The sequence below is a fragment of the Aristolochia californica genome, unplaced genomic scaffold (assembly GCF_029961685.1).
Source record: "Aristolochia californica isolate CCGP_79_NKW_82.1479 unplaced genomic scaffold, dmAriCali1.0.hap1 SCAF_1, whole genome shotgun sequence".
NCBI classification, from domain to species: domain Eukaryota; kingdom Viridiplantae; phylum Streptophyta; class Magnoliopsida; order Piperales; family Aristolochiaceae; genus Aristolochia; species Aristolochia californica.
The window spans coordinates 9,587,315-9,614,323 of record NW_027181770.1 but is presented as its reverse complement, the minus strand read 5'-3'; the positions used below and the strand labels follow the sequence as shown (position 1 = coordinate 9,614,323).

General features: G+C 36.4%; 1 protein-coding gene across 1 annotated transcript; it reads left to right on the top strand.

Annotated features, from left to right (window-relative positions):
- Positions 1-434: 434 nt before the first annotated feature.
- On the top strand, positions 435-16,099 carry LOC137944949 (sister chromatid cohesion 1 protein 4-like). Its single transcript, XM_068790778.1, has 13 exons — positions 435-1,074; positions 7,874-8,135; positions 8,224-8,321; positions 8,439-8,488; positions 8,834-8,898; positions 9,466-10,796; positions 10,879-11,023; positions 11,611-11,747; positions 11,924-12,897; positions 13,032-13,065; positions 14,115-14,226; positions 15,503-15,632; positions 15,719-16,099. Exons 1-13 carry the CDS (start codon positions 951-953, stop codon positions 15,815-15,817), a joined length of 3,561 nt encoding a protein of 1,186 aa, XP_068646879.1. The 5' UTR covers positions 435-950; the 3' UTR covers positions 15,818-16,099.
- Positions 16,100-27,009: the final 10,910 nt, after the last annotated feature.

Genomic DNA, 27,009 nt, shown 5'->3' with positions numbered 1-27,009 from the left:
GCGTGTTTTTTACTTAAGAAATCTCCCCTCTCCGCGGCATCCAAGAGTTTCATACTCACTAGGCACTTCCAACAAGATCCAGGGGAGTGGCAGTCACGCAATTTTTGAGACGGGTTAGTCGGTTTTTTAGGATGAAGTCGAAAACTCGAGGCAGCTGTCGGTAATTCCACTGGCAGTTGCACGTCATTTTTGCGGTCCCCGTAGTCGGACCTACTACGAGGATGGATGATGAATCATAAAAAACGTCGAAAGATCAGCATCCCTTCTCCTCGTCGCTCGTAGCCTCACCCTTTGACGCTTTTCCTACTGTTTCTTTCGCGTTTATTGGGGGTTCATTCAACGTACCGAAGCGCGATATCTCGTACATTTTATCTCCCGCATAAAATTCGAAATTTGGAACCCGGGTATTTGTGTGCTAACCACGTGAAATTCAACTGTAGACTCTCTCTCTCTCTCTCTCTCTCTCTCCTTCTCCTGTCCAAAGTCCACACCTCTTTTCACCGTCGACTACGAAATCACCTCACAAATTTCCCCCGATCCCATCACCCGACCGGACTCTGCGGGTTTCGGTACCTTTCGTTGGCACGCTGCTTTGCATCTGCCCTTCCAATTTCGCCGATTCTAGGGTTTTCTGACGTGTAGTTGGTGGAACCAGCTGGATTTCCAACGTCTCTGGATCTTCGTCAATTCTTCTGTGAAAGACGGCGACTAACTGCTGATTTTCTGGGGTTTTGGTTCTTTCAGTAGAGCTTCGGAAGATGAGTGGTGTTTTAAGGCTTGGAAGTGGCTCGCTGTGGATGGAAATGGACAGTGGCGTGTGAATTCGGCTTTATTGGGTTTTGGGCTAGGGTTTCTAGCAGTTGTGGTTGAAGTTGGAGAATTTAAGTAAAAGCGTTGAATTTTGACGTGCTGGATGGGTTGTTAGAGTTCTGGGAGGCTGGGAGGTGAAGATGTTTTATTCACAGTTTATATTGGCGAAGAAGGGGCCGCTTGGCACGATATGGATTGCGGCTCATTTGGAGAGGAAGCTTCGGAAAAATCAGGTTGCTGATACTGATATTGGCGTCTCTGTAGGTCAGTCGTCCAAGTCTCTCCTCTTCGCACCTTAGTTATTAGTGCAATTCTTAGTTCTAGCCAACTTTGTGTTTTCTACTTGTTTTTCTCTCTCTCAAGTTCACAAACCCGCGGAAAATGTAATTATTAAATAGATTTATTCTTCAACGTATTCTTCTAAACCCTGTCTATGTAATTTTAGTCTTGGGGCGCCTTTTAAAATTGCCAAAACTTATGATACTTGGGCTCTTTAAGAGCTGGTCAATATGCTTCGAAATATCTAGACGTTAGCTATGTAAGTTCATGCCAAGTGTCACTGTTGAAAAATGCGACTATAGCTGTTCATCGCAAACCAAGTTTATTTTACCACGTGTTGGTAGGGCAGACAGATTCGTGGCATGATTGCTGATCATGCTCACTTTCCAAATTTGAAGATACTACCAGTCTGAGTTCATTAAAGGCCAGTAAAACTTTTAGTGACTGCATTGGAAGTCTAAACTTGCACCAACATGATATCTTTTAGCAGATCATAATATAATATCACTAAATGGTAGCATGATTTAGTGCCATACAAGTGGAATTGTTCAATTCTCATCATGAAGTATGTAATAACAAAATCAATTTGGTGGTGGCTATTCAAAGAATTCATGTGGTGGTCCACCACTATAGAACTTTAATGACACGTTAATTCTGATCATTTAGGATTGCATGATGCTCATGCATAGTTTGACATTTCTGTGAAGCATAACGTTATGCTGTGGATTTTTTTTGAAGTTCACAAATACTTGAATTGATTATGAAGAGCGTTGGGACTCGTCAGTCAGATGTCCGCTGGGATGTATGCCTCATTGAATGGAATTAGAACCTATAAACTTCCTAGATATGGGCATTTGTATTAGCTAATCTTTTAAGGGTGGTTACTGGGCTTTTGAATCTGTGGGCAGTTATTTTTGGCAGGGGGGGAGGTAAGGCTGTCAATCTTACCCGATTTTCCATCCATCATTTATGAAATGGAATGGTAACAGACCAGTTTATTAATTGGAATGGATAATGCCCATTTGGAACCTGATTATACGATTAAGTTGAGGGTAATATGATAAATTATTAGTGCCTTAATCTCATTTCCATTTGCACCTTCCCTCTCAAGACCTGGCAAGTTTTTCTCCTTCCCTCTCTCAATGTGTGATCTCCTCCCTAGTTTATCTGAATCTGCATCTAGACCACTCTTGGTCTAAAAGAGGGAGAGCTACTCACCCCTGCTGCCGGAAATGCTGCTGCTGCAGGGGCCACCTCTGTAGAGCGTCTTTGTCGCTGTCACCAGTCTACTGACTGCCAAGTTCTCGAGGTTAAATCTCGCTTCCTGGTATTGTTTCTAACTCCTCAGTAGACCAATAACTTGGCTACAATTACATCCCCTTTCACTTGGATCCCAAGATGCTGCTAATGCTGCCATTGCTGATTCCACAGACCCACTTCTGGCATCACCATCGGACATGTCAAGGTAGAGATTTGTGACTGACTGAAAGAGAGTATATGCTATGGACAATAAACAGATTTGTTATTATTACATCTATTTTCCATATATATATATATATATATTTGTTTAGAGGACGACAGTGATGGATGTCTATCAGTTTTCAGTTGTCCTCTAATTGAGAAATGCGAAGAGCTTCTTTGATCCAGAAATGCAAAATGCCTGGTGGGAGGGAATGCCCCTTCTGCCATCTCACTTCTGGTTCTCTGTCTCCCAATTTTGGTGTTATTTTGTTTATTTATCTGATTACCCATTTAACCAAACGGTAATTAGTAAATAAACTGTATTTGGAATAAAAAATTAATTGGTAGATTGGTATGTGGAATAAGTGGTATATAATCGGAACAGTATGCAAAATAGTCTATTTTGTTCCATTTATATACCTTTTACACCCCTTGAGGGGGGGGGGCGCTAGCGTAAGGTATTAGGATCAACTCCCCCTAGGTGAAAGGGTTATCTTAAGAAGGTATTTTAAATGCTTTCTGTATTTCAGCTGGTTGCTTTCCCTGTCTTTTACATACACCCCACACATTGAGTGTGGATACAAAAATTTCAGTTGGTCTTGTTGTCCGTAACTACTAGTTAAAAGATGGGTATTTATTATCCTGTAAAAAGAAATTGGAGCCCTGAAGTACTATTATCTTTCCATTTGAAAAGAAAAGAACTATTATGTTTGACAATAAGTTGGTTGAGCTGGTTTAAATGTAAGAACCTGATTCTTGTTATCGTGGATTGGAGTGGATCTCTATGCTAGAAGCATTACATTCAGATTCCATTGCTTGAAGAAGTCAGTGATGTATGACACTGCTTTCAGTGCGGGAGAGATTTTCTCACAAGCCATTATATTACCAACTAATGGTTCCGTATCTGCAAATTGAAGCTGGAAAACATAGCTTAATAACTAAGTGGCAAATACTTGGTGGCTTAATCAAATGCAAAGGCCCAGTGTTTGCCTATTATCTTCAAAGATGTGATCTTTCTAGTTTTAGCGTTCACTTGATGAAGCAGCAAGAATAGAAATAGCAAAGTGTTGTGATATTCTATACAGTTTGCACTATCTAAATAGTTTGACTATTAGTAAATCTTGTTTCTGCACAGAGTATTTAATAAATTGAGGTGTTCCAGTTCTTGAGATCAGCTAGTATCATTGTACATTTTCGAGCAAGAGGAGGAGTTGGTAGTTAATGCCTCGTAGCTCCATTATTTCTAGCTTTTGACCCATTCCTTTTTTAATTAGGGGCTGGATCCTCTCAAAAGGGGCGGGGTGGTTGAGAAGTTTTTATTTTTTTTGCCTGCAATACCTTCTTGTTCTTTCCTATCCTCTTAATAAATTCATTCATTTTATGTAAAGAAATAGTTATTGGTGAACTAGTGTCATCCATATTCAAATGATTCAAAGCTTTAATCTATCTGTAAGTTCCACAGGTTTGAGAGTGACAGTCAAGGGAGGCATTTGTATTATTAAAGTTGGTTCAGAATATTTCTTATTGCCAATGAGAGGTTTGTACCTGTTGCCAGCACCTTTAAGTATCATGGGGAGGGAGAATCTTATTTTCAAAATCTTACCTATTCGTTTACCATAATTTAATGGGGGTCTTCGAATAGGAAATTTTTTCCAAGGTAGTGCTGGTCTTCAAAATAGGGGAGTGGAACTCCATTTATTAGTATCCTGCCAGATATAAAAGGGTCAGGAGGAAAGAGAAAATTGCATGAGATCTTCAAAATGAGAAATGATGAGGAACCAAGTGACTTTTTCAACTCCTCATGTAAAAACTCTCGTGAAAAATTGTTTATCAGTACTTAACTAATGTTAACATGTATGACACTATTATTCAAAGAATAAAGGGCACACATTAAATTATTTGTTTATTGAAAGACATTTTATGGCTGTTTTTAATGCTGACAGTAGCACCCCTAATTAGTTTTTGTCTGCTTCTTATGCAAGCCCTTTCCAATAAAAGCCTGGTCATTGGGAATTACAGTTTTCAATAAAAAAAATCCAATGGGAAATGGTCAAACAGCAGTTATTTGCTTATGGCTTGATGGGCCAAAAGCTTCATTGAGCATCCATTTCAGAGATTTCCTGCCATTTCAGTGCCAATTTTATGCTTTGCACTGCCTCTTCTCCACCTGCATCTCAAATTTTAGTTCATTTGAAGCTTAACAATGTGAACTGATAAATTGCAGTTTTATGTTTTCTCATTTTTAGATAGTCGTTAATTTTTTTTATTTTACTCTGTTTTCCCTGTCTAAATTACAATTTTACTCTATTTGCCTTGTTTCTTGGCATAAGAAACTCCAGTTGTCATCTAGGCACTCTAGTTGGATGTGAAATGATTTGTAATGAAATACGTTTTTTTATCATTTGACTGAAAATACTGAAAGGCATATGTATTTTCTTATTTTAGCTGACAAATATGTGGTTATATGTATATCTGTATGATAAAGAAAAGTAATAGAACAAATGTGGTTAAGGTAAAAAAATAAAATATATGTGATGTTAAGAAGGAGATCCTTCACAAAGTCATTGAAATTAAACTGTTCGAGAACCAGTTAGTTATTATTGTAGTTGATATGGTGCATCACAGGCAATAGTGTCTCGCTTCCACGGGTTTTTCGCATTACGGCTGTTGATTTAAGATTATCTGCAATGTAATAAATGCATCATGTTCTCATTATTTCTTTCTTTTACCAAAATGCTTTCAGAGTATTAGTGTTCTTGATGTGTAAGGTGGTAATCTTAGAAGTTATTATAACATATGGAAAAAAAATTACAGATTCCTCAAGGTGAAAAGCCTTTTAATGCCAGTCCCCTCTTTTATCGTTTAGTTTTAATGTCTTGTTTGAAGGAACTGAACAGCTTTGGACCATGATATAACTTTCCAGGTTTGAAGGTAGAAATGATCATGTATCTTGTTGCACAAACTTGTTTGTGGCACAAGTTTACTGCCTGAGCATTAAAGTTAATGGCTCAAAGTGGTGAAGTGTACATGGCTATATTTATCATTTCCATGAAAGGGTGCTGGCTTTGAGCAGAATGAATTCTGCTCTAATGTTTTCAAATTATTCAAAAGTTGAATTCAATAGAACTTTTGAGTTAGAATAAGCTTGTGGTTTGGTAATTGTAACTAATCATAGCAACCAGACAAATTTTTTAATGAAAATTTGGATATAATTACTGTATGGGGTTTTACAGTATGGAAAATTGAAGGGTATTGTATCAAATTTGTTTCTAAAAATTTACTTGGAAGTTTGATGCTATCTGGGTGATTTGTGGTTTAGTACCTGAAACACGCTCGTACCAATAACTTTAACTGGTCCAGTTTGATCAATAGGTTCATTTGATTCACTTATTGGTTTCCGTTTTATAAAAAGAATTTTAAAGAATTGTCAAAGTAGTCATTATTGGTGTATTGTTTGATGGCTAGACTAGAGGAGGGGTGTCAAAGTAGTCATTATTACCATTATTATTTTGAGGGAAAGGAGGCTGGACTTGAGGGGTGTTAAAGTAGTCATTATTACCATTATTATTTTGAGGGAAAGGAGGCTAGACTCAAGTCCAGCCAATTTTGGCTACACCCAACTTTTTCTTCTTTAAGGAAGTTATGCTATTTATAATAATGCCATTGACTTCATTATATTTATGACAATGCCATTATATTTGTTTTATCATTAAAAACTGATAAAAAAATGAATGCATGGGATAGTAACTAAATGTAGATTAAGAAGAAATCAAGCTTTAAGTTATTCAAATTCAAATTGAATTGTTAAAGTAAAAATTCAGTGCAACTAAGCTTAGATGGACTTAGGTGCACACTTCTTTCTTCAATATTAGTTTTAATATTAGTTATTTTATGATTTCTTTTGTCCAAGTTAAATTGAACACTGTTTGACTTAGTTGGTTCAACCAGGTTCTGTGAGTTTATGAATATGCTTGCATGGTTATGATTGACTTGTCTTACTCTTGGGTGCAGGTCAAATTAGTTTAAACGGGTGAACCAAATCAGAGTAGTTATTTTCTTTTAATAAATAATTTATTTTTTATTAATCAAAGAGAATAGTTGGACGGAAGGAAGACAAAACGGTTTTTAAACATTGAGATCAACATAAACTCTTACTTTATGGTGTTAAAATATGAAAATTACTTAAATAAATCTAATTAAGAAAAGAATTGCTTGAAAATAAAATCGAAGTTCCTTATTGTCATTGTTTATTTGACTTTAGCACATGAATAGTACTTGTTACTTGTTAGTGGATTGGACAATTTGAAATTGAGGAACTAATTTCCAAGCCTTTCTGTGTATAAGTGAGCTTTTATATGGAACTAGCCATTACCTCTCAGAACCAAGGACATGGAAAAATGACCTGCTGTATCATCTTGATTCCAAACCCAAAAGGAAAACAAAAACATAAGAAAACCTAACTTTCTGGTAGCTAGTGTTTAATGCATTTTGGTTTGGATTCTTTGACAGTCCTTGCTAACTTCAAAGAAAGTTAACATTAAACTAAATGGAACTTCTATTTATAGTTTTGGTTTGTTTCTATTATGAAAAGGAAAAAAGTATGCCAATCATAACCTCAGTATAATAAAAGAATCACCAAGATGCTGGCCTCGTGGCGTGCACAAACATTCACACACACTGACACAAGAGACTCTTTCAACATATTCTTTCTCTCTCTGCTTGAGCATTGTTATCTATGAAAACTTATACTATAATTTCAAGAAGCACAGTACCAAACTTTTTCTTTTTGTCTCTATATTAATTGCTAACTAGGATGTAGGCCCTCACGGTTGTTTAGTCACTTAATAATGTTCATTGTAATCTTGACATGGTGCATCTAAAGATCTGCATGCTTTGTTTCTGTGATGTCGATTAGTCATTTCATAAATGTTGGAACCTGTCCTAAGTGCTTCCCAACAATGTAGGAACGATCATTTGGTTCACAGCTCATAAGAGCTCTCCAATGCTACATTAAAAAAAAAAAATGTTCTCCAATATTGGCCCTGTACTAAATATCTATTTGAGAGTTCATGATTTATTTGAGGCAGTACTCAGGAAAATAATTTGTGAAATTAATTAACATTGAGAATTGAACTATTAATGTGTTCAAACTTGTGAGCAAAACAATTGTTTATTCCTTAATTGACTCAGCTGTTGCTATATTCTCTTTGCCTTAAATAGTATTATCATTATGAGCGGCAGGGGAATTGAATAAGCTATTGCTTTATTCACATTGCCTTAAATAGTTATTGGCATGCTTTTTGACAGTTTGAATTCTCTTCAGATTCTATTCTTTTTCCTGAAGTACCGATTGCACTTCGGTTATCTAGTCATCTTCTGCTCGGTGTGGTGAGGATATATTCCCGAAAGGTGAATTATCTTTTCCATGATTGTAGCGAGGCTTTGCTTAAGATAAAGCAAGCTTTTCGCTCAACTGCAGTTGATCTCCCACCAGAAGAATCTACAGCACCATATCACTCCATTACCCTTCCAGAGACTTTTGATCTTGATGATTTTGAGCTCCCAGACAATGGCTTGTTCCAAGGGTTTGTGCCACTGACACTGCTCTTTTTTCTACATGAGACAAGTGAGTCCAGTGACCTTACTCATGCTTAAACTCAAAATGTTGTACAGTAACTTTGTGGATCACCATATTAGTACAAGGGAGCAGATTACACTTCAGGATACAATGGATGGCATGGTTTATTCGACATCACAGTTTGGGCCTGATGGTTAGTAATGTGTTGATATGAGTTGTCTAAATTTCTGTTCATGCAGAACTTTTAATAAATTTTAATTTTTGACTCCAAACAACAGTTAATTTATATTCTGCCTATGATTTATTTCAGAAAGATTTGGTGATGGTGATGCTTCCCAAATTGGTTTAGACCTTGATGAGGTAACTCTTCAATTCTTAATATGTGGCTTCCAACAGTTCTTGCTTTTTGGATGTGATCAAGGAAAGTGGGATGGCTCTGTAACATCAACTATGTGCTTTGCATCACAAACCCTCTCTCTTTGGAGATGCATCAGATGCATTGATTTTACCAAACCCATAATCCTTCATTCATGTTCTTAGTGATTGGCCTCTCCTTTTAATGTAATTTGATTGTGTACTTCTCTCTTTTCTTAACGAAATTGTCATTATTCTCAAAAAAGAAAACTTCTGTAGTTTTTTAATTCTATGCTTTCCTAATATTTCTGATACCTTAACTCTCTTCTGCATTTCTGTTTTGTTTAACAGTGTTTGTTAGTGGACAAGGTACCATCACCTGCACATGCTTCTAGCCAATTGGCCGAGGAAAATGAGTAAGCTCTGTTGCTCTATCCAGGATATCATGTTATTTGTTTCTGATGGAGTTCTAAAGAAGATTTAACTTCTCATCATTACCCAAAAAAAAGAAAAAAAGAAAAAGAAAAAGAAAAAGCAGGCTTTGGTTCAAGGAATATTCTGTAATTATCAGATAACAAAGTTAATTTTTTTGAAGCTTAGTCATCTCGACTTAACTTATGTTCTACTTCTGTTTTTTTGTATTCTTTCTATTTTGTGTTAACATTTTGACAGGGTATGAGTACACTGATCCATGCTGGACATCCATTTTCACATGTCTTTTGCATACTGAGTTTTGTTAATGTGTTGAGAGTATTTACTGAAAAGACTCTATGTCATGTTGCATATCCTTGAGCAAACTTACTATCATGATACGTTATTCTTAGGGTTTTTATGTTAGTTCACAATCATTTCTGTTTTTTAATCTTCTTTGTTATTTCAGTTAAGTATGATCTTCTTTGTTATTTCAGTTAAGTATGATCTTCTTTGTTATTTCAGTTAAGTATGTACTCTTGTTCATTGTTATGAACTTGTCTTTCTCCCAGTGAGGATCCTCGGACATTTCGTCAAGAAGATCCACTTTTTACTGAAATGGATGTTGATGACCATCATGTCTCTGAACTGCTTGTCAGTGGTCCACATGCTCAAGCTGTTCAAACTCCAGATCTAAATGAGGTTTTTCCTAGTGATGAGCCCATTGAAGGTTCTTCTGCAGATCTTGATATTATGGACGTTGCTCACCCTGCTCCTAATTCTTTACCATCAGATTTGACTGAATCAGCGCAGGCTCCATCTACTCCTGGTTTAGTGCAAGAGGCGATTCCTGCTCATTTTCAAGAAGCTGGTGAAACTTCCCATCTGGAATCCGAAGATCTTGATTCTTGTAAACTTGTTACTAAAGACTCTCATAGTGGGAATTCAAACCATGAGGTAGATTGTCCTCTGAATGATAAGGGTCCTGAGACTCCTATATCATCAGGTATTCCCCAGTCAGATTCTTCACCAACTTCTGCATGGGCTGAAACAAAATTAGTTAGTCAGGTGGTGGAGAATACTGCTGGAGTATCTGGTGCTCCTGATGAGGGTTGCCTAGGCCATGGAGAAGAGATACTGGAAACTTCACAAAATGGTGTTGAGTGCAGTGAGACACATGATCGTCCATCCCTTGATCATTCCAAAATTACTATGGGGCCTCAACAAGTGTCAGATGCTGTAGACCTTCATAATGATGAAAGTGTTTCAAGGCTGGACTGCCATGAAGTACAAGTGCCCCAAATAATCAATTCTGTTGGGACTGAGGAGTTGGGCTCCACTTATCATGTTCCTGAGGCATGCAACTTGTTGCAGAGTGAAGCAAATTTGTTGCCTGCAGTTGATACGGTGGAATGTGAAAAAGATCCACCATCTAAAGAAGCTCAGTTATGTACAAAGCAGGCATCACAGGCAGGTGGTGAAAGTTCCTCAGATTGTGTTACTGCCAGAAGCTTGGAGGAACAGCTAACGGAGAAGTCTTCTTCATCCAACGTCGATGAAGATATTCCTAGTTTGGCTGCTGCACCTAAGGATAGTCAAGTGGAGAACCTGAACTGTTTGATTAGTTCTGAGTTTCCAGCACCTGAAACGTTGGTTTCAGCCCCTCCCTGCGGACCTCATTTACCAATTGATCTTGTGCAGTCAAGTTCTGAGAAAGATGTCATTCCTGAAGGAAATAAAACTGTTGACAAGCTGGATGAAGTTTCTGGCAAGAAACGCAAGTTTATGGAGAGTACACCAGATCTTCAAAATGATGACACACATAAGTTATCTTTGGACCATCGATCAGCTCAATCTATAGATTTTATACCTGATGATGATGATATATTGGCTTCAATTTTAGGTATTAATGAATTTCTTCGCTTATTCAGCGCTTTCCAAATTTCTGTGTATTTTTCAATTAAATGTATATGTGGTTCCTCCAGTTGGAAAGAGGACTCCCATCTTGAAAGTGAAGGCTACTCCCCCACCAGTGGAAGTGACCTCTTCTAAGCGCACTCGTATGTCTGGCAAGACTAGTGCACCCAAAAGAAAGGTGCTTGTGGATGATGCAATGGTCATGCAGGGCGAGTATGTAATTCTTTCTTAGTTTGCTTGGAATTCTGCACCTCTTCTTCTGACCATAGTGCATTTTCTCATACTTGGTTGAGCCTATTATGTAGTGGACATAGGAATTTGTGTCCAAATTTTATGGAAGCTATTAATAACAAGTGATGATGTAACTCAGCATGATCTCCTTATACTTGGTACAGTTATTTCTAGTAATTCCTTTTGTAGATCTTCTGACACACCATGGTGGTTCACCACAAAATATGTATTGCATAAGGGCAGTTCTGTCTTGACATGATTTTCTTATGCCATTTTATCTTTTAGTTTCACTTCTTTTCATAACTCCCTCATTTTGTTATGGAATTAACACTGCGAACCTATTTATTTGCTCTTTCAAAGCTGTTACCTGTCCATTTGGTGAACAAGAACACCATTCCAATTGCTTTATAGAAATGGTTAAATGTTGTAATGAGCTAAATGGATAATCATGCCACATAGTGGCATGTTAACTTCAAAATTCTTTGATGGGAAGGTCAGACAACAAATATAGTTAGTTCGTCAACTTAAACAAATAGTGTATGTTCTTATTATTTATGATATTTTTGCAGTGCAATACGCCAACAACTAACGAACACCGAAGATATACGCCGAATACGAAGAAAAGCTCCTTGTACTCGTCCCGAAATTCAGATGATTGAAAAATCTTTACTGGAAGATGAAATGTTTACAGAACCTGTACTTAACAGTAAGCTCAGTAATCTTTATTCTTTTCATGTTAAAAATATGGGTGTATTGTGAGTCTCCTATTTTGGTTTTATTCATCCTTAGTATAATTATTTTCTGTTATTATTTTTTTTCTAAATTGAATATTTTGAGATGTAATGTGAGCACTTGAAAAAGTTCTGGCCCAAATGCTTTCAGGTTTATCAGCTGAGTTGGCTAGTTTGCCAAATCAGGAATATGATACAATCGAGGATCACAGGCTCTCTGGAGATGCTGCAGCTCCTCTAGAGGCTATTGCTGACCGAGTGGGAAGTCCTATTGCAGTTATCCCTGGCAAAAGTAATGGTGTGGTACAAGAATCTCATGGTTTGGACTTACAGACTGAGAATTTCCCATTTGAAATTGATGGTAGTTCCATTGCATGTGTTACTCAAGTGCAAACAGAACCTCAAACTGCTACAACTCAGGTTAACCCATTGGAAAATGCTAAATCTTCAGATTTGGTTGCCATGGAAATAGATATGCAGGACGGAGTGACCGACAATGAAATTCATGTAGATTCTCAGATAAATTATGGATTGACTTTATGTCCCGATTCAAACTCTACTGCACAGCTACCTGATAATTTTGAGACTAAAGGTGAAACAGTAGATCCAACCATAGATGAGGTAGTTGCTACCGTTGAACAGAGTGTTGATGTCTTAGTTCAGACAGAAAGTTCAGGTGCACCAGTGATGAAGGATGTATCAGTCAGTGAGGATAATAGAGGTACAGCCTCACTGGATGAGGGAGTGTTGACTTTGTCTCAGGAAAAAGTGAAGAATAGAGAGGAGTTGACTAATGTGGTTGACAGTGGAGAAATTGTCCCTCTAGTTTCTTCCGTGCTAGATGGACCTGTGCATACTTCACATCCTGATGTGACTGTAGAGGGTGGAGAGGGAGTTGAGCAGGTAATGGCAAAAGGAGAGGAGGTTACTGAAGGACAGCCTGATTTAATTATAGAGGAAAATGAGGTTGCAAACTTATCTTCTCAGCTCAATTTTGATGGTTCTCACATGAAAGAGGAAACAGCAAACATTCCCTCGAATGAAGGAGACGTTCCAGGCTCCCATGAAGCTGATACAGAAATTGTCGTGGATGGAGAAATGCTGGTTACAGTGGGAGATGCTTGTGTAAGTTTTCTTTCTGATAATGTTTTGTTTGTTCTGTTAGATATTCAAGTTTCTACTTTGCTTTAGTTATTTTGCTTTTATACTTTTTAAGCTCTCTTATGTTAATTAGTTTGATTATCATTCTTCTGGTTCAGGATTTTGGCACCATATTGGAAGAGAATGACACAGGTCTGTTGTTCCTAGCCTTTACATATTCGTTTATGACATCTTGTTCGATACATTGTTGTTAATTGCAATTGTTCTTTCATGATTCAATATTTACTCTGGTCCATGCTTATTCGGGACATTTTATGTGGTCTGTAGTATGAAACCCAGGCTGATCATTGACCTGGAGCAACTAGGTCTGGGTCTGATGAGACCACCCTTTTTGACCCCAAATGTTCTTTTTTGTTTTGATCATCATCCTGGTGCAACCTCGTCTGACTCTGATGAGACTACCTGTTTTTAACCCATTTTAACCAGGCATGCTAGCTTATAGGCTACTAATAAAATCATCATTTTCAGAACAAAAGAATATAACTGACATTTTTTAATTTTTCTCTTATATTTTCCACTTTAAAGTTAAAAGCCTTAGATTTACTTGCTGGGTCACCCGGTACATATTTGAATCACTTGGTTGAATGTGACTGTTTGGTTTTTATAATTTGACTAAACTGATTTTATCTTACCCGGTCATAAGTAGGGATTATGGTTTAGGGGTTTGTCAAGCTGAGATGGTGCCAGCTTTTAGTACATTATGGTATAACTCTGGCCAGCAAGAATTTGGCCACAACCTAGATTTCATTAGAAGCTGCATTTTCAATGAGATTAGGAACTTTATATCCTGATTGAGTTACATAAATTTCCAGATGTTTAACTTTAGATTCAAATGTCTGTCCACCTCATGGATGTTCATAAGTCCAGATATTCTTTTTGACTTTACTAATCAAAAGATCCTCAGAGGAGTGCGAAGCATTTATTGTTGGACAGAGAAAATGTTCTGCTTCTTTGTCATATCATATATGCATTGACGGCTGTCTTTGTTACCATCTTTGAGCTTTGAACAATGGGCAATTCACTGCAGGGGTTTGCCCCTTTTATTGCATGTACCTGGAGCTATGTCTTTTATAAATTTGTTGATTAAATTACTTAACAATGAAAAAATGTTTTCTTTTTTATTTTATTGGTGTTTCTGCTACTCCCTTCCTTAGTGCTGAGTGTTAGTTTTTGTTTTTCAGAATTTTTGAATGTAGATGATGAAGCAGAGCCTGTGGAAGAGGAGGATAATAATATTTCAAACAATGAAGTGGATCGTTTTTTTGAGAATAGTGGATGGTCTTCTCGCACGAGGTTGGTTAACAATTTATGCTTCTTTCCACACGTGTTCACTTTCTATGTGTTTTCCCTGCCTCAATATTTATCATTAATTTCCTCGGCACTCAATGACACTTCTTATGATGGGACCAAAGAAGTATGGCCTTAAAATCCATCTAAGTTTGGTGTACCTAATATTTTAAGGTAATTTTGAAACATGACCTTCTTAGATGTCATTTTCTAAAATGTAGCCAACTAGATGTAATTCCGAACATGGTTAGATTTCAAATATGGCTGACAGAATCCCTCGAGTTTAGGGGTAAATTAGTCATTGACTTCAATTGTTTTTTAAATAATAAAGGGGCCCACCAATGAGGCCCACTTTGAGGAGGGGAGATCCCTCTTGGGATGACTTCCCTCTTCTCTCTTCTTTTGGGTGAGAAAGGAGGGGAGGAGGGTGGATGCTCCCCCCTCTATTTGTCTCTTGGCCCTGGGGCGGGGTGGGGGATGGGGAGCCACTCCTGACCGCCTTCTCCCTCATTGTGTGGAAATGGGAGGGGGCCCCCTCGCAGACCTGGAGGGAAGATAGCCCTCCCCTGTTTCTTTTTCTCCCTAGCGTGCTGGGAAAAAGATGACCGAAGTTTTAATAATATAAATAATATTATTCAAAAAATAATAATAAAAAATAATTTTGTAAAGAACAAGTAATTATTTAGTTAACAAAAATCTTGTAATGCATTACCTCAATTGTTTATTAAATTTGAATTGCAAGGCCACGTTTGGAACTGTAAATTTTTTTTTTTTTTTTTAATGTGAAAGTGATTTTATCAAGGAGAGAAGGGGGAGGGCAACAGTAACAGATTAAAGGAAAATTAGAAATGCTATTACAAACTGAATAAAAAAGGCTAGGGAAGAGAGAGGCTCCCTCTTTGGAACTACAATATTCAATGGGCCACATAGCACATCTAAGAAGGTCATATTTGGAAATTGGCCAATTTTTTTTTTTTATCACCCCTCAAATTTAACTTGAATGATTTAATTTATTCTTATTTGACATTTGAAGTTTATTCTAGATTTATTAATCTTTTATTATTCTTGAGTCATAAATGGAGATAATAGCATTGCTATAAATAGAATGACATAAATGTCATTAAGGAAGAAAAATTTCTGGGTATGGTTGACTGGACTTTGAGTTTGACCTTCTTTTCCTTGATGATGATACATGCCAGAAAAGCTCCTCTTCTATCAGAGGCTATATAGCATGGTGCAGTACTCAATGAAATGTGGTAAATGACTTGTGGATTACTTGTAGGGCTGTTGCGAGGTACTTGAAGTCTTTATTCGACAATGAAGATGGGGGTAGTAGAAAAGTTGTCCCAGTGGACAACCTTTTAGCTGGCAAAAGTCGCAAGGAAGCTTCGAGGATGTTCTTTGAGACCTTGGTATTTTATTTGCAGAATTCTTCGTGCTGCAATGCAAGTTGATTGGTTATTATTTTATTATGTTCATTGAAGTTACTTGCATGCAGGTTCTGAAGACGAAAGATTATGTCCATGTCGAGCAGGAGGACCCCTTTGGGAACATTAACATGAAGCCCAGGACGAAGCTAATGAAGTCAGATTTCTGATCATCAGAGGCGTTTTAACATTAGAAAACTTACCCTGTAACTCTTTATGTAGCACTCAAACCCTGCCCAAATTAATTGTTCGGTAGTGATTTTTGTTTTATAGTCTTAAGCTATCCGGTTTCTGTACTAATATTTGATACTGGAAGGCGGGGTAGAGCTCGGGCATGTATTTCTGTAAGTGTATACGTAGGGCATTCTGTTGTATATATGGCTGTAAAGTTCTTCTGAATAATTTATTTATTCTACTGTTCGCGCAAGGCCATTGTGCGCATTCTGGGAACAGCCTAAAATATTAGGATTGTGCTTTTCTTTATCTCTCTCTCTCTCTCTCTCTCACTACAGAGCGCGTGAAAGCCAGGTGGTATTTGAACTTCTGAGACGTGTGCATATCTAGGAAGAATACACCACTAAAGCAGCTACAGAAGAGAACAATAGCATCATAGATTAAAAAAAACATTTTCCACCTCTAATAGCTACTACGAGAATTCTTTCTAGCTTTAATCCAACTAATTAGCTACTACCGATTTCTATCTTAGTCATTCTTTCCAAGGTTTTAGTTTCTAGGTTTCATCCTTCACATTCTCTTGATTTTAAATATCATTATTTTTTAAATTAGAAAATTTTAGTTTATTTATTGTCCTATAAAAAAAATTATAGGAGTTTCATCTCAATTTGTATTATTTAAGAGAGATATTAAAGAACAAGTACGAGAGATGATTCTCAAAGAATAATAATTAATATGGTAGAATCTTACAAAAGTCTCTCACTAGAGTATTATAGTTAAAATGTGTATTTTAATTGTAATCATATCCTATTTGTTTCATCTATTATAAATAAAAGTTTATTGTACTCAGATTACAACAATTGAGTGAATTATTTATCTTTTCCAAAAATTCAACAAGGTATCATTGTAGGTTCCATGAGTTGACTTAGTCATCCTATAAAGTTAATGTGATCATTTTCTACTTTATCATCTCTAGCAGTTTAGGTTCATATTTTACCTTTTTCTTCTTTTCTTGTCCCAATACCTGCCCCTTCTTTGGGTTTCACACCTTCATGCTTAACTTTTCATATTTAAAATTATATATTAAAAAAAATATATTGAGTCTACTTTCCAACGCTAAAAGAATTTTGGTAAACAAAGTTTTCTGCTAAGAGAAATCAATATTTGAAGCAACAAATGTTAAACACCAAGAGATGTTCAAGTAGCAACAAAAAAACTTCAATTTTTGAGGCATTTATACCATCAAGAAAAAAAAATTATATAGAGAATTATATGTCAAAAGAAATATCTCAAGTCTATTTTCTAATCTATTAAACCAAATCTCAATTTGAACTTTCTATAGGGAAATATCAATATCGGAAGAGTTAATGGTAATGCTGGCCAAAGAAGAAAATTACTCAATTCGATTAGATTACTGAGTCCGAAATCTATCAGATCCTCTCTTAAAAGAAGTATATTTCTTAATATACTTGAATGAACTATATCAAAGCATAGTTTCAGAAGGAGTGAATTTCATGTCAATCTCATCTAATATGTAAGAAAATATTCTCATTGAACTCAGTAAGGGTCATGCTACAAAATAAAACGAATCAAGTGGTCATAAAAAATTAAAAAATGAAACTTTTTTTTGTTGAATTGGGTATTAAGTTAAAGCTCTTTGTGTCTAATTTCTTAAGTACAAATTATTTTTTATTTTGAGCTATATTTTGGGACATATCAATATCAAAAGTATAAAAGGTCAATTCTATAAAAAATCCCTCGTTTTCCTATTTTCTATTCTATTACCTTCCTATGCATTGACATGAATTGAGTTTCTTTTTCTCATAGAGACCTAGTTTTTTAGGCAAATTTCCATTTTAATCAAAGAGTTTTGGTTAGGCTTAATCACTCCATGATGTGTTTGTTAAAGATATGTGATATCCAGCTTGGATGCTATTTTCAATTTTTTTTAACGTTTTTCTTACTTGGTTGTGAATATTCCATATCATCATTTCCAAAAATTATGCTCACACAAAAAGTTTCTTTGAGGTCATACATTGTCAAAGTGGTTTATTGAATTATTTTTACTCTTCTACCGTCACCGTCTCCCCTATTTTTCTCAAAAAAAAAAAAAAAAAAAAAAGGTCACGTTTAAGATTTGTTTGGAAGTATGAGTATTATATAGTTGCCTCCATCCAGTTAAAGTTGTTTTTTCTCTGGTACTTCTTCAATTTATCATCATTTATTTTTATCACTTCAGAATAATGCCTAGACGTACTACCCAAAAAGTATAGGAGGGCACCCAACATGCAACTCAAGTCAATTCTTTTATTCTTCATCCAAGAGTAGATTTGTGTTTGAGCTACCCTTACAAAGTGAGTAGTCTCTTTGTCGTGCCCTAAAATTGGCCTGTTTTTTCGCTTTTATAATGGAGTGGAGTGTGTTTTATATTATGGCCATTTTGACTGGTGTATGAAGGTGCAAGGAGTGATTTTCTTCTCCCATATTGTGTTTTTTCCAAGTTGGGTCTATACGACCTTTTTATCCCAACTTGAGGGGGAGAAGTAGAAGAAGTACAAGAAAGAGGTATTTTATTTCACTTGTTGTGGTAATTTTTTGTGAACAAATATTCAAGAATGGGGAAAACAAAAGATGAAATTTTGCATTTGTGAAGAACTTTTTCAACAAAAGAAGATTGAAGACCACAAATTTTTTACTTTGTAAAGTAAAGTTATAAACTCCAGCTTGAGGGAGAATATCGAAAAACAGGTTTAAGAGAGTCTTATACCACTCTCACAAAATAATAATTAATATAACAAAATCTTACAAAAATCTCATGGGAGATGTCTCACAGAAATGTTAAAATTGAAATGTGTTTTAGTTATTTCAATCTTCTATTTATTTTCAGTTATTTAATTATGTTAGAACTTATATTTAAGTATTAGACTTTGGGTGTGACAAAGGTAGTTTAAATGTAATTGGATTCTTCTTGTTTTATCTATTATAAATAAAGACGCATTCTACTCAAATTATAGCAAATCAGTTAAATATTTATCTTTTTTTAGAAATTCAATAAGGGAGATCACTGAAATTTTTTAAATATTTTTTTTCACTTGTCGTGGATCACAATAAAATAAGAAGTGATAAATTTAATGATTCACAAATACAAGAATATGTTTTGGAGATGTGTTGAACATTGAGATTACTAACATGGTAGTCATCCCTATATATTTATTGAGAAATTAAAACAAAGAATATGACTAGAGGACGAGTAGAGTGAATATGTAGGTCCCATAATAGGTGTTGAAGATACGACACTTCGGCACAATACTTTGACTTCCATAGTGGACCTAGAGATTATTGGATTTTTTTTATTTTTATTTTTTTTGAAAACCAAGAGCCAAGATTTGTTCATAGAAAAATAGTGTGGTGAGTGGTGGATCATCATGGTAACAAGCATCCACCCTAGTTTGAATCTGTGTAGGCTAAAATGTCTAAGGAAGATGGCATATTGAGGACTAAACCAGGGTTAGAGGTTCCTTTGAGGTAGTAGAAGTATTGGTTTGACTAGGGTAAAAGTAAGTTCAAGAATACATGGCCCAGGCGACTAGGTTAACGAAGTATGCTATGTCTAGGCAAATGAGAGTAAGGTATCAATGAGCACCAAGAAAGTGCTGGTAATGACTTGGGTTCGAGTAGGGTAAGCAAGAGGCATCCAGAGGCATCTATTTCAGTGTAGTGCATTAGGGGTGTGACAACTTGAGCTCAAGACTCAATATAGACATGATGTAGTAAATCAAAAAAGTATTTCTTTAATTTAGGAAAAGTCCATAAGAAGTTTTAAGGACCACCCCAAGAAAGATATGAAGACGTCCTATTGACTTGATAGATAATGTATCACACAAAGCTTGTTCACAATCATTAAGTTAAGATTATTATTGTAAGAATAATATCATCAACATATAAAAATTAATAGAGAGAATCATTTGTAGAAAAAGTATTAGAATAGGGATGAATCTACTGTATTGGAGACAAAATAAAAATCAATCAAGAAAACACTAAATCACGAAAGTCAAGCTCTTAGGATTTGTTTTAGACCATAAAGTGCCTTGTTGAGCTGACAAACACGAGTTGGGTTGTTTGAATCCTCAAACCTAAGTAGTTGGCGCGTATGGATTTCTTCTTGGAAGGAACCATGAAGAAAAACGTTGATAACATCAAACTATTGTAAGGACCAGCTAGGGTATAATGCTATAGTGAGAACTACATGAATAGTTTGGGTGCGCACTACCAGACTAAAAGTTTGATTTATTCAAGTCATCCGGCAGTGCCCTTGTACAACAAGGTGATCTTTGTATCTATGAACGGTTCCATTAGGATGTCTTTTGGTTTTGAAAACCTAGCTAGATCCTACTATGTCTTTTGGCTTCCTTCCAATGAGGAATGGCAAGGACAACCTATACGATTCAAAATCATGTGTGACTAATTGATCAAGAAGAGTGGATGCAAATCGTTAGGGTGGAAGTGGGTATATGTGAAGTGTGAAGTGGTAAAACTATGTATATTCAACTACATGAGTTAGGTGATGACGATGAATCGTCTACAGTAGTTTTTTGAGTGTATCTTACAATGATTACAGTGCCCTTAGGGATACAATCTTCACAAAAGAAGAGACATAAATCGACATGTAATTACATCTGCATGCCATCTTTATGAGAAGTCTTCTTATTCACCTAGATTCCACCTCTTGGACGTGTGGACTTGAGCCCATCTTCTAACTGCTCTCATTCGAGGTGTATAAGAAATTTGGATGGCGTATCTATGCATATCCTCAAGCATTCAGACCTACATATTTTTTCTACTATTTTTTCCTGGAAGCATAGAGTATTATAGATTAAATCACCAAGGACTACTCAAACCTCAATGCTTTATCATCTTCAAGTGTGGAAAGGATCAGATCCAATTATTGAACCAAAAAAAATTCCTAACAACGGAATGTAAAAATAATTAAAAAAAAAGTATGCCATAGCACACTGGAAACTACTAAATGACTTCAGCTTCATTGTACACTTTTTTTTCATTGTCATTGCATATCATGTCAACTACTACTAAATTTTATTGTTTTTGGGTGTATCAATGCTGTAAAAATTATGTAGCTAACTCGTTGATATCCAGATCCAAGCCATTGTATGGAGAAAACAAAAGATCTTTTAAAATTGTAAACTTCCATTTGGTGTAAAACTCCACTTATTTATAAGTTGCAAACTTCCATTTGGGACCAAGAGGAAGAAGCTTGAACACTCTACCCCATGCCTTGAGGTTGTATTTATAGTTGTATGAAGATGTTTACAATGACTACAATGCCCTTAGGGCTACATGATACAAAAGGAGAAAAACATAAGAAGACATACACCAACTTGCATAATTACAATTATTTGCCATCTCTATAGAAATTCTCCTTATTTAATAGCCATGCCACCCCTACACACGTGGGTATCTTTTAACACAAAGATGAAAAATTAGCATTTATGAAAAAAATTCAGAAAAAATTAGATCAAATACCAAACATTTTTTTTGTTGCAAGCTAAAGTTCTAAACTCCAGCATGAGGGGGAGTGTTGAAAAGCGGGTATGGAAGAGTTTTACATGACACAACAAAAAGTCTCATTGAATAGAAAGGAGTCCCATGGAAGAGCATCAGTTTAAAGGAGTTTTAGTTATGTTAGTATTCCATTTATGTTCACTTGTTTAATTGTTCTAGGACTTATCTTTTAGTATTAGACTTTGGGTGTAACTAGGACATGGGTAGCCTAGTTGTAATCTCATTCTACTTGTTTCCCCTATTATAAATAAAGGCCCATTATACTCAAATTAAACAAGTCACTGAAGTATTTCCCTTTTCCAAAAATTCAACACACTTTTTTATTTGTTCTCATTTTTACCTCTTTTCCTCACTTTGCACTTAAAGACAAACCTTTAAATCATTTAATCACAAGGCTTTGAAATCTAACATGGTATGAGAGCAGAGATTCTAGGGTCTTCTTGTTATTGCTCAATGATGTAACCTATTGTTGTTGGAATTGCTTCAAGATTGGTTTTCATGACTACAATACAAGCATAGATAAGTTTTTTTTTTTTGGTTGTGTTTTGATTCGGCATTAGAGTCCTCTTCACCATAATTGAGTCCACATCTTGGGTCTCAAATCATTTTTTGTATATGAGTAGAAATTTTTAAAAGTTTATTGGTTTGTTGATCACATATATACAACTTTTCTATTTATTATTGTGACTTAGTATGTGAAAAACATGTTTTTTTCCTACTACTAGATGAATTTCAAAACCCCCTAGTTTATTCTAAATCATCCTTTTTCATCCTTATTGTTATATTTAGGATCCTATGATAGGTACTCAGCCAAGAGCGTGAGCGAGGAGAGAAAGAAGAAAAAGAGGACGAGAAAAGGAGAGGAAGAATGAAGAGAAGAGAAGGACGGCTAAGGAGATGGAGTGAGAGAAAGAGAGAGAGAGAGAGAGAGAGAGAGAGAGAGAGAGAGAAGTGTAAGGATGAATTTGAGAGAGAAGAGGGGAGATTCAATGATCTATCCCTTGCCTTGTGTCTCTATTTATAGTTTATGGAGGAAGGTTACAATAACTACATTGCCCTTAGGGCTACAAGCTCTCGATAGGAAAACACATTAGTAGATATACATCATCTTCTCTATTTACACCCTTGTGTCATCCTTATGAGAAGGACACTAATTTACACCCTTTGCCATCTCTTTGACGTGGGGAAGGCATTTACATTAATGCCCCTGTGAGATGTCTTCCAACACTCCCCCTTAAGGTAGGGGTGAGAAAATGTCGTAGATACCCAATTTGTTGTATATAGTGGTATGTATCTTGGATGTAACCTTCTTCTTGAATATATCTGTTGTTTTTCCTTGAGATGAAACATGTTTGAGAAAAATAATATCAACCTGAATTTTTTTCGTATGAAGTGGCAATTTACCTCAATATGTTTTGTTCTCTCATGGTAGATTGGATTTGAAGTAATGTGGATGGCTGCCTAGTTGTCACAATAGAGCCCCATATGGGTCTTTTTGTGGAACCTTACTTCAGTGAGGAGATATTTGATCCATAGAAGCTCATTGACTACATGGGCCATAGCCCAGTATTCTGCCTCACCACTGGATCTAGCAACCACATTCTATTTTTTATTCCTCCATGTAACCAAGTTCCCTCTAATTAATGTGCAATACCAAGTGGTGAACCTCCTGTCATCATGTGATCCAGCCCAATCATCATCTACAAATCCTTGAATGTTGAGGTGACTGTGACATTTATATAGAAGTCCCTTGTGGGAGCTCCTTTTAAGTATTGAAGGATTCACTCCAGAGCTTGCCAGTGAATAACTTGTAGTTTATGCTTGTACTGACTAACCACACTTACAACATATGCTAAATCTGGTTTGGTTACTTTAAGATAGATGAGTATTCTACAAGTCTCTGATATTTTCTTACATCCACATCTTCATCTAAGCTTGCACACAACTTGGTATTAGCATCCATAGGAGTATTTATTAGTTGGCATCCCATCATCCATGTGTCTTTTACTAGATCAAGAACATATTTCCTTTGAGATAAGATAATTCCCTATTTTGACTGGAAGACCTCAATACCCAAAAAATATTTCAGAAGTCCAATGTTTTTTGTTTTGAATTCATTGCATATATTCGCTTTGACTTCTTGTATTCCTTTTGCATCAATGTTAGTTAAGACAATATCATCTACATAAACTGCTAGTAACACAATTCCCTTCGAGGTGTTTTTGACAAATACAAAATGATCAATGGAGCATCTATGGGATACAAGCCACAACATAGCTTGGCTAAATTTGTCAAACCAAGCCTAAGGAGACTGTTTTAAGTCGTATAGTGATTTCTTCAGTCTGCATAACAAATCCCCCTCAACGACAAAACCAGGTGGTTGATGCATATAGATCTCCTCCTTAATATCACCATTTAAAAAATTATTTTTCACATTGAGTTGATATACAGACCAAGAAGAATTTACAGCAAATGATAATAGGATTTGTACTGAATTTAACTTGGCCACTAGGGAGAGGATTTCCTCATAATCAACTCCTGGCACTAAGTGTAGCCTTTGGTGACAAGGCAAGCATTAAAACGAGCCACGGAACCATCAGGATTGTGCTTGATGGTAAAAACCCATTTACATACCACGAGTTTTTTCATGGAAGGAAGCGGAACCAAGGTACATGTCTGATTCTCATATAAAGCATTCATTTATTCTTCCATTGCTGCCTTCTATCCTAGATGTCTCAGAGCCTCCTGATATGATTGTGGAACAAACATAGAGGAGATGAATGCAAGAAATTGACAATAAAGAGAAAACATTCGGTGGTGAGGAAAAAAATTGATATAGGATGAGAAGTGGAGGGCCTAGAGCAAGTCTTAGGTTCCTTTCGTAGAGCTATGGGCCTAGTATCAAATTATGGGCCACAGATGATAGGTGAAGATGGGTTTTACCTTGGAGGGATTTGTAAACTACACAGGTGTGGTATCGATTGTTGCTTCAGAGGGTTGAAGGAGATATGCATAAAGTGGCACAACATGTCTCTAAGTTTTTTTAACCGATGAGAGTCCCGGAGGAGCATCTTTGGAAGAATAAAAAGATGTGTCACAAAAAAAAGTAACATCCCTAGAGATAAGTATATTCCAAAGAGAAGAATTATAGTAGACATAACCTTTTTGGGTACGAGAGTAACCCAAGAAGATACACTTAAGAGACTTAGGATCAAGCTTCCTCTTTTGGGGGATGTGACATGTACAAAACATGTGCATCCAAAAAATTTTTAAATAAGAGAGACGAAGACCTCATAGGGAAACAATAATGAATAAGGGGGGATTATGTTTAATCACTGAGGAAGGCAACCGATTAATAAGGAAGCATGCAGTAAGTATGGCGTGAGGCCAGTAAAAATAGGGCACATTCATAGAATATAGCAGGCCACAGACTACCTCTAGGAGATGTCTGTTTTTACATTTGGCTACACCATTTTGTTGAGGGGAGTAGGCACATGAAGTCTGATAGATAATGCCATGATACTAGCAAAAAGATTGAAATTCACTAGAGAGGTACTCTTTGCATTATCGGAACAAAAAACTTGTATGTTTTTACCTAACTGAGTTTGTACCATGGCATGAAAGGACTTAAAGATGGAAAAAATGGCATACCTTTCACAGCCATGTGACTCGAGTAAAATTATCCACAAATGTGACAAAATACTTAACTTGTGAATATTTGAGACACTCACTATTCCCCATACATCAGAGTGAATTAAGGAAAAGAGAGCAACAACTTTAATTTCAGCTCAAGGAGAGTACGTTGTCCTCTGGTGTTTGCTCAACTGACATACTCCACAGTTTAAACCAGACAATGTTTTTAAAAAGGAAATAATAATTGAAGTGATGTTGTTGACGGATGTCCGAACCGGTTGTGCCATAATCTTGCCTCTGTCTGAGAAGTAGAAACTAAAGTTATTGGAGACAATTTCAAGTAATAAAGGCCCCCTTGTTCATGACCTCCACCAATCACATGTTTTGTTGTTAGATCCTTAAAAACACAAGAAGAAGGTGAGAAGGTGATGGAACAATTGAAACATTTGGTGAGCTGGTTAACAGACAATAAGTTTAAGGGAAATTGGGGAATAAATAAGATATTGGTAAGCAAAAGAAAAGGTGTAGTAGAGGAGGATCCTTTCCCAAGAACTTTTTTTTGGGATCTGTCAGCTATGGTAACAAGCTTGTTTGATAAATAGGGAGACATGGAATGTAATAGACTTTTGTTACCTGTTAGATGTTCGAAGGCTCTTGAGTCAATGATCCAAGATGAAGAGGAGGAAGTGACAGAGAGCATACTTGAATCGGTAGTGGCAACAACAGGTGGAAGAAGTTGCATGAGAAGATACCATCATAGTATTCAGTCTTTGAAAGAATTCATAATCTTCATCGATTATAGTTGTCTTGCCTTTATGTGACTCAGGTTTTTCTTCATCTTTATCAGTGAGAACCGAGGTTTGGTTGGCAGTGGCCCAGTCTAGTTTTCCATACAGCTTCCAACAGGTTTCCACTAAATGATTTTGTCCTCCACAATGAGTGCAAACCCAATTATCAAACCTCAAAGGACCAGAATTAGACCTTCCACCTCTTGCTCGACCTCCTCTGTAATGTCTACCACGCCCTCTGGTGGTAGAGGGTGTACCCCTATTACCGGAGTACATAGCTAAGGATACCCTAGTGTAAGTGGTGGAAGAATGGTTTGGTATCTGAAGTAAGAGGGCACTTATGTCATCAAAAGTTGGAAGTGCCAAGGAGCTGAGAAGTTGAGTCTTGGCAACCTCAAGGTATGGTTTGATATTTTCTAAAAGGATAGCAACCGCTAAGGCTTCCCGCTACTTTTCTTGAACCGATATATCAGTGGAGTAGGGCTCAACAATTTTCCTTCCTGAATTAACCCCCGAAACCCAGAACTCATGTAGGTTGCCCACTTGTTTGGTATTAAACATGTTCTGAATAATATCATACAGTTTATGGAGGTTCTTTGTGATGGAGCACAACTTCACACTAGTATCCCTTATCTGTTTGGTTGTCTCAAGGTGGACCATATTATTAGCCACATGCTCCTCCATGCTATTTATCAACCAATTGATTACCAATGTATCATTATTTAACCACTTAAAAGAGTTGTCCTCCTCATCAATAGGTGGAGCTGGTGAAATATCATAAGAGGTCATGTGTAATGAGAAACCTTTTAACCGACTGTGACCACCTCAAGTAATTAGATAACCCTTTCAAGGTTAGAGTAGTAATCTTGAGGAGGTCACTCTTACTCCCCATGTGATCTTCAGTCATTAGAGATGAAAAAAACTTTACGTAGAGGAGAGTTGTAACCCGAGAGGGAACAACCAAAGAAGACTTGTTAAAAGAACTTATATGTTTGATATGAATAATGGAAACACCTTGAATCAAGCCAATAAGGCAACCACAAAGAATATGAACCAACCCAAGAGGAGGTAGACCAAGACCAACTCGGGTTTGAACCAACATGGAAAGAAGGAACTAACCAACTCAGGTTGGAACCAATTTTGGGAAAGATCTATGACAAAAAATCAATGAAATCGTTGCAACAGCT

What these genes read in the sequence shown, in the direction of transcription:
- LOC137944949 (XM_068790778.1), top strand. Translation starts at nt 951, where the DNA reads ATGTTTTATTCACAGTTTATATTGGCGAAGAAGGGGCCGCTTGGCACG. An exon ending in TGATATTGGCGTCTCTGTAG is followed by an intron (nt 1,075 to 7,873) that starts GTCAGTCGTCCA and finishes AATTCTCTTCAG; the next exon opens with ATTCTATTCTTTTTCCTGAA. An exon ending in TATATTGGCTTCAATTTTAG is followed by an intron (nt 10,797 to 10,878) that starts GTATTAATGAAT and finishes TGGTTCCTCCAG; the next exon opens with TTGGAAAGAGGACTCCCATC.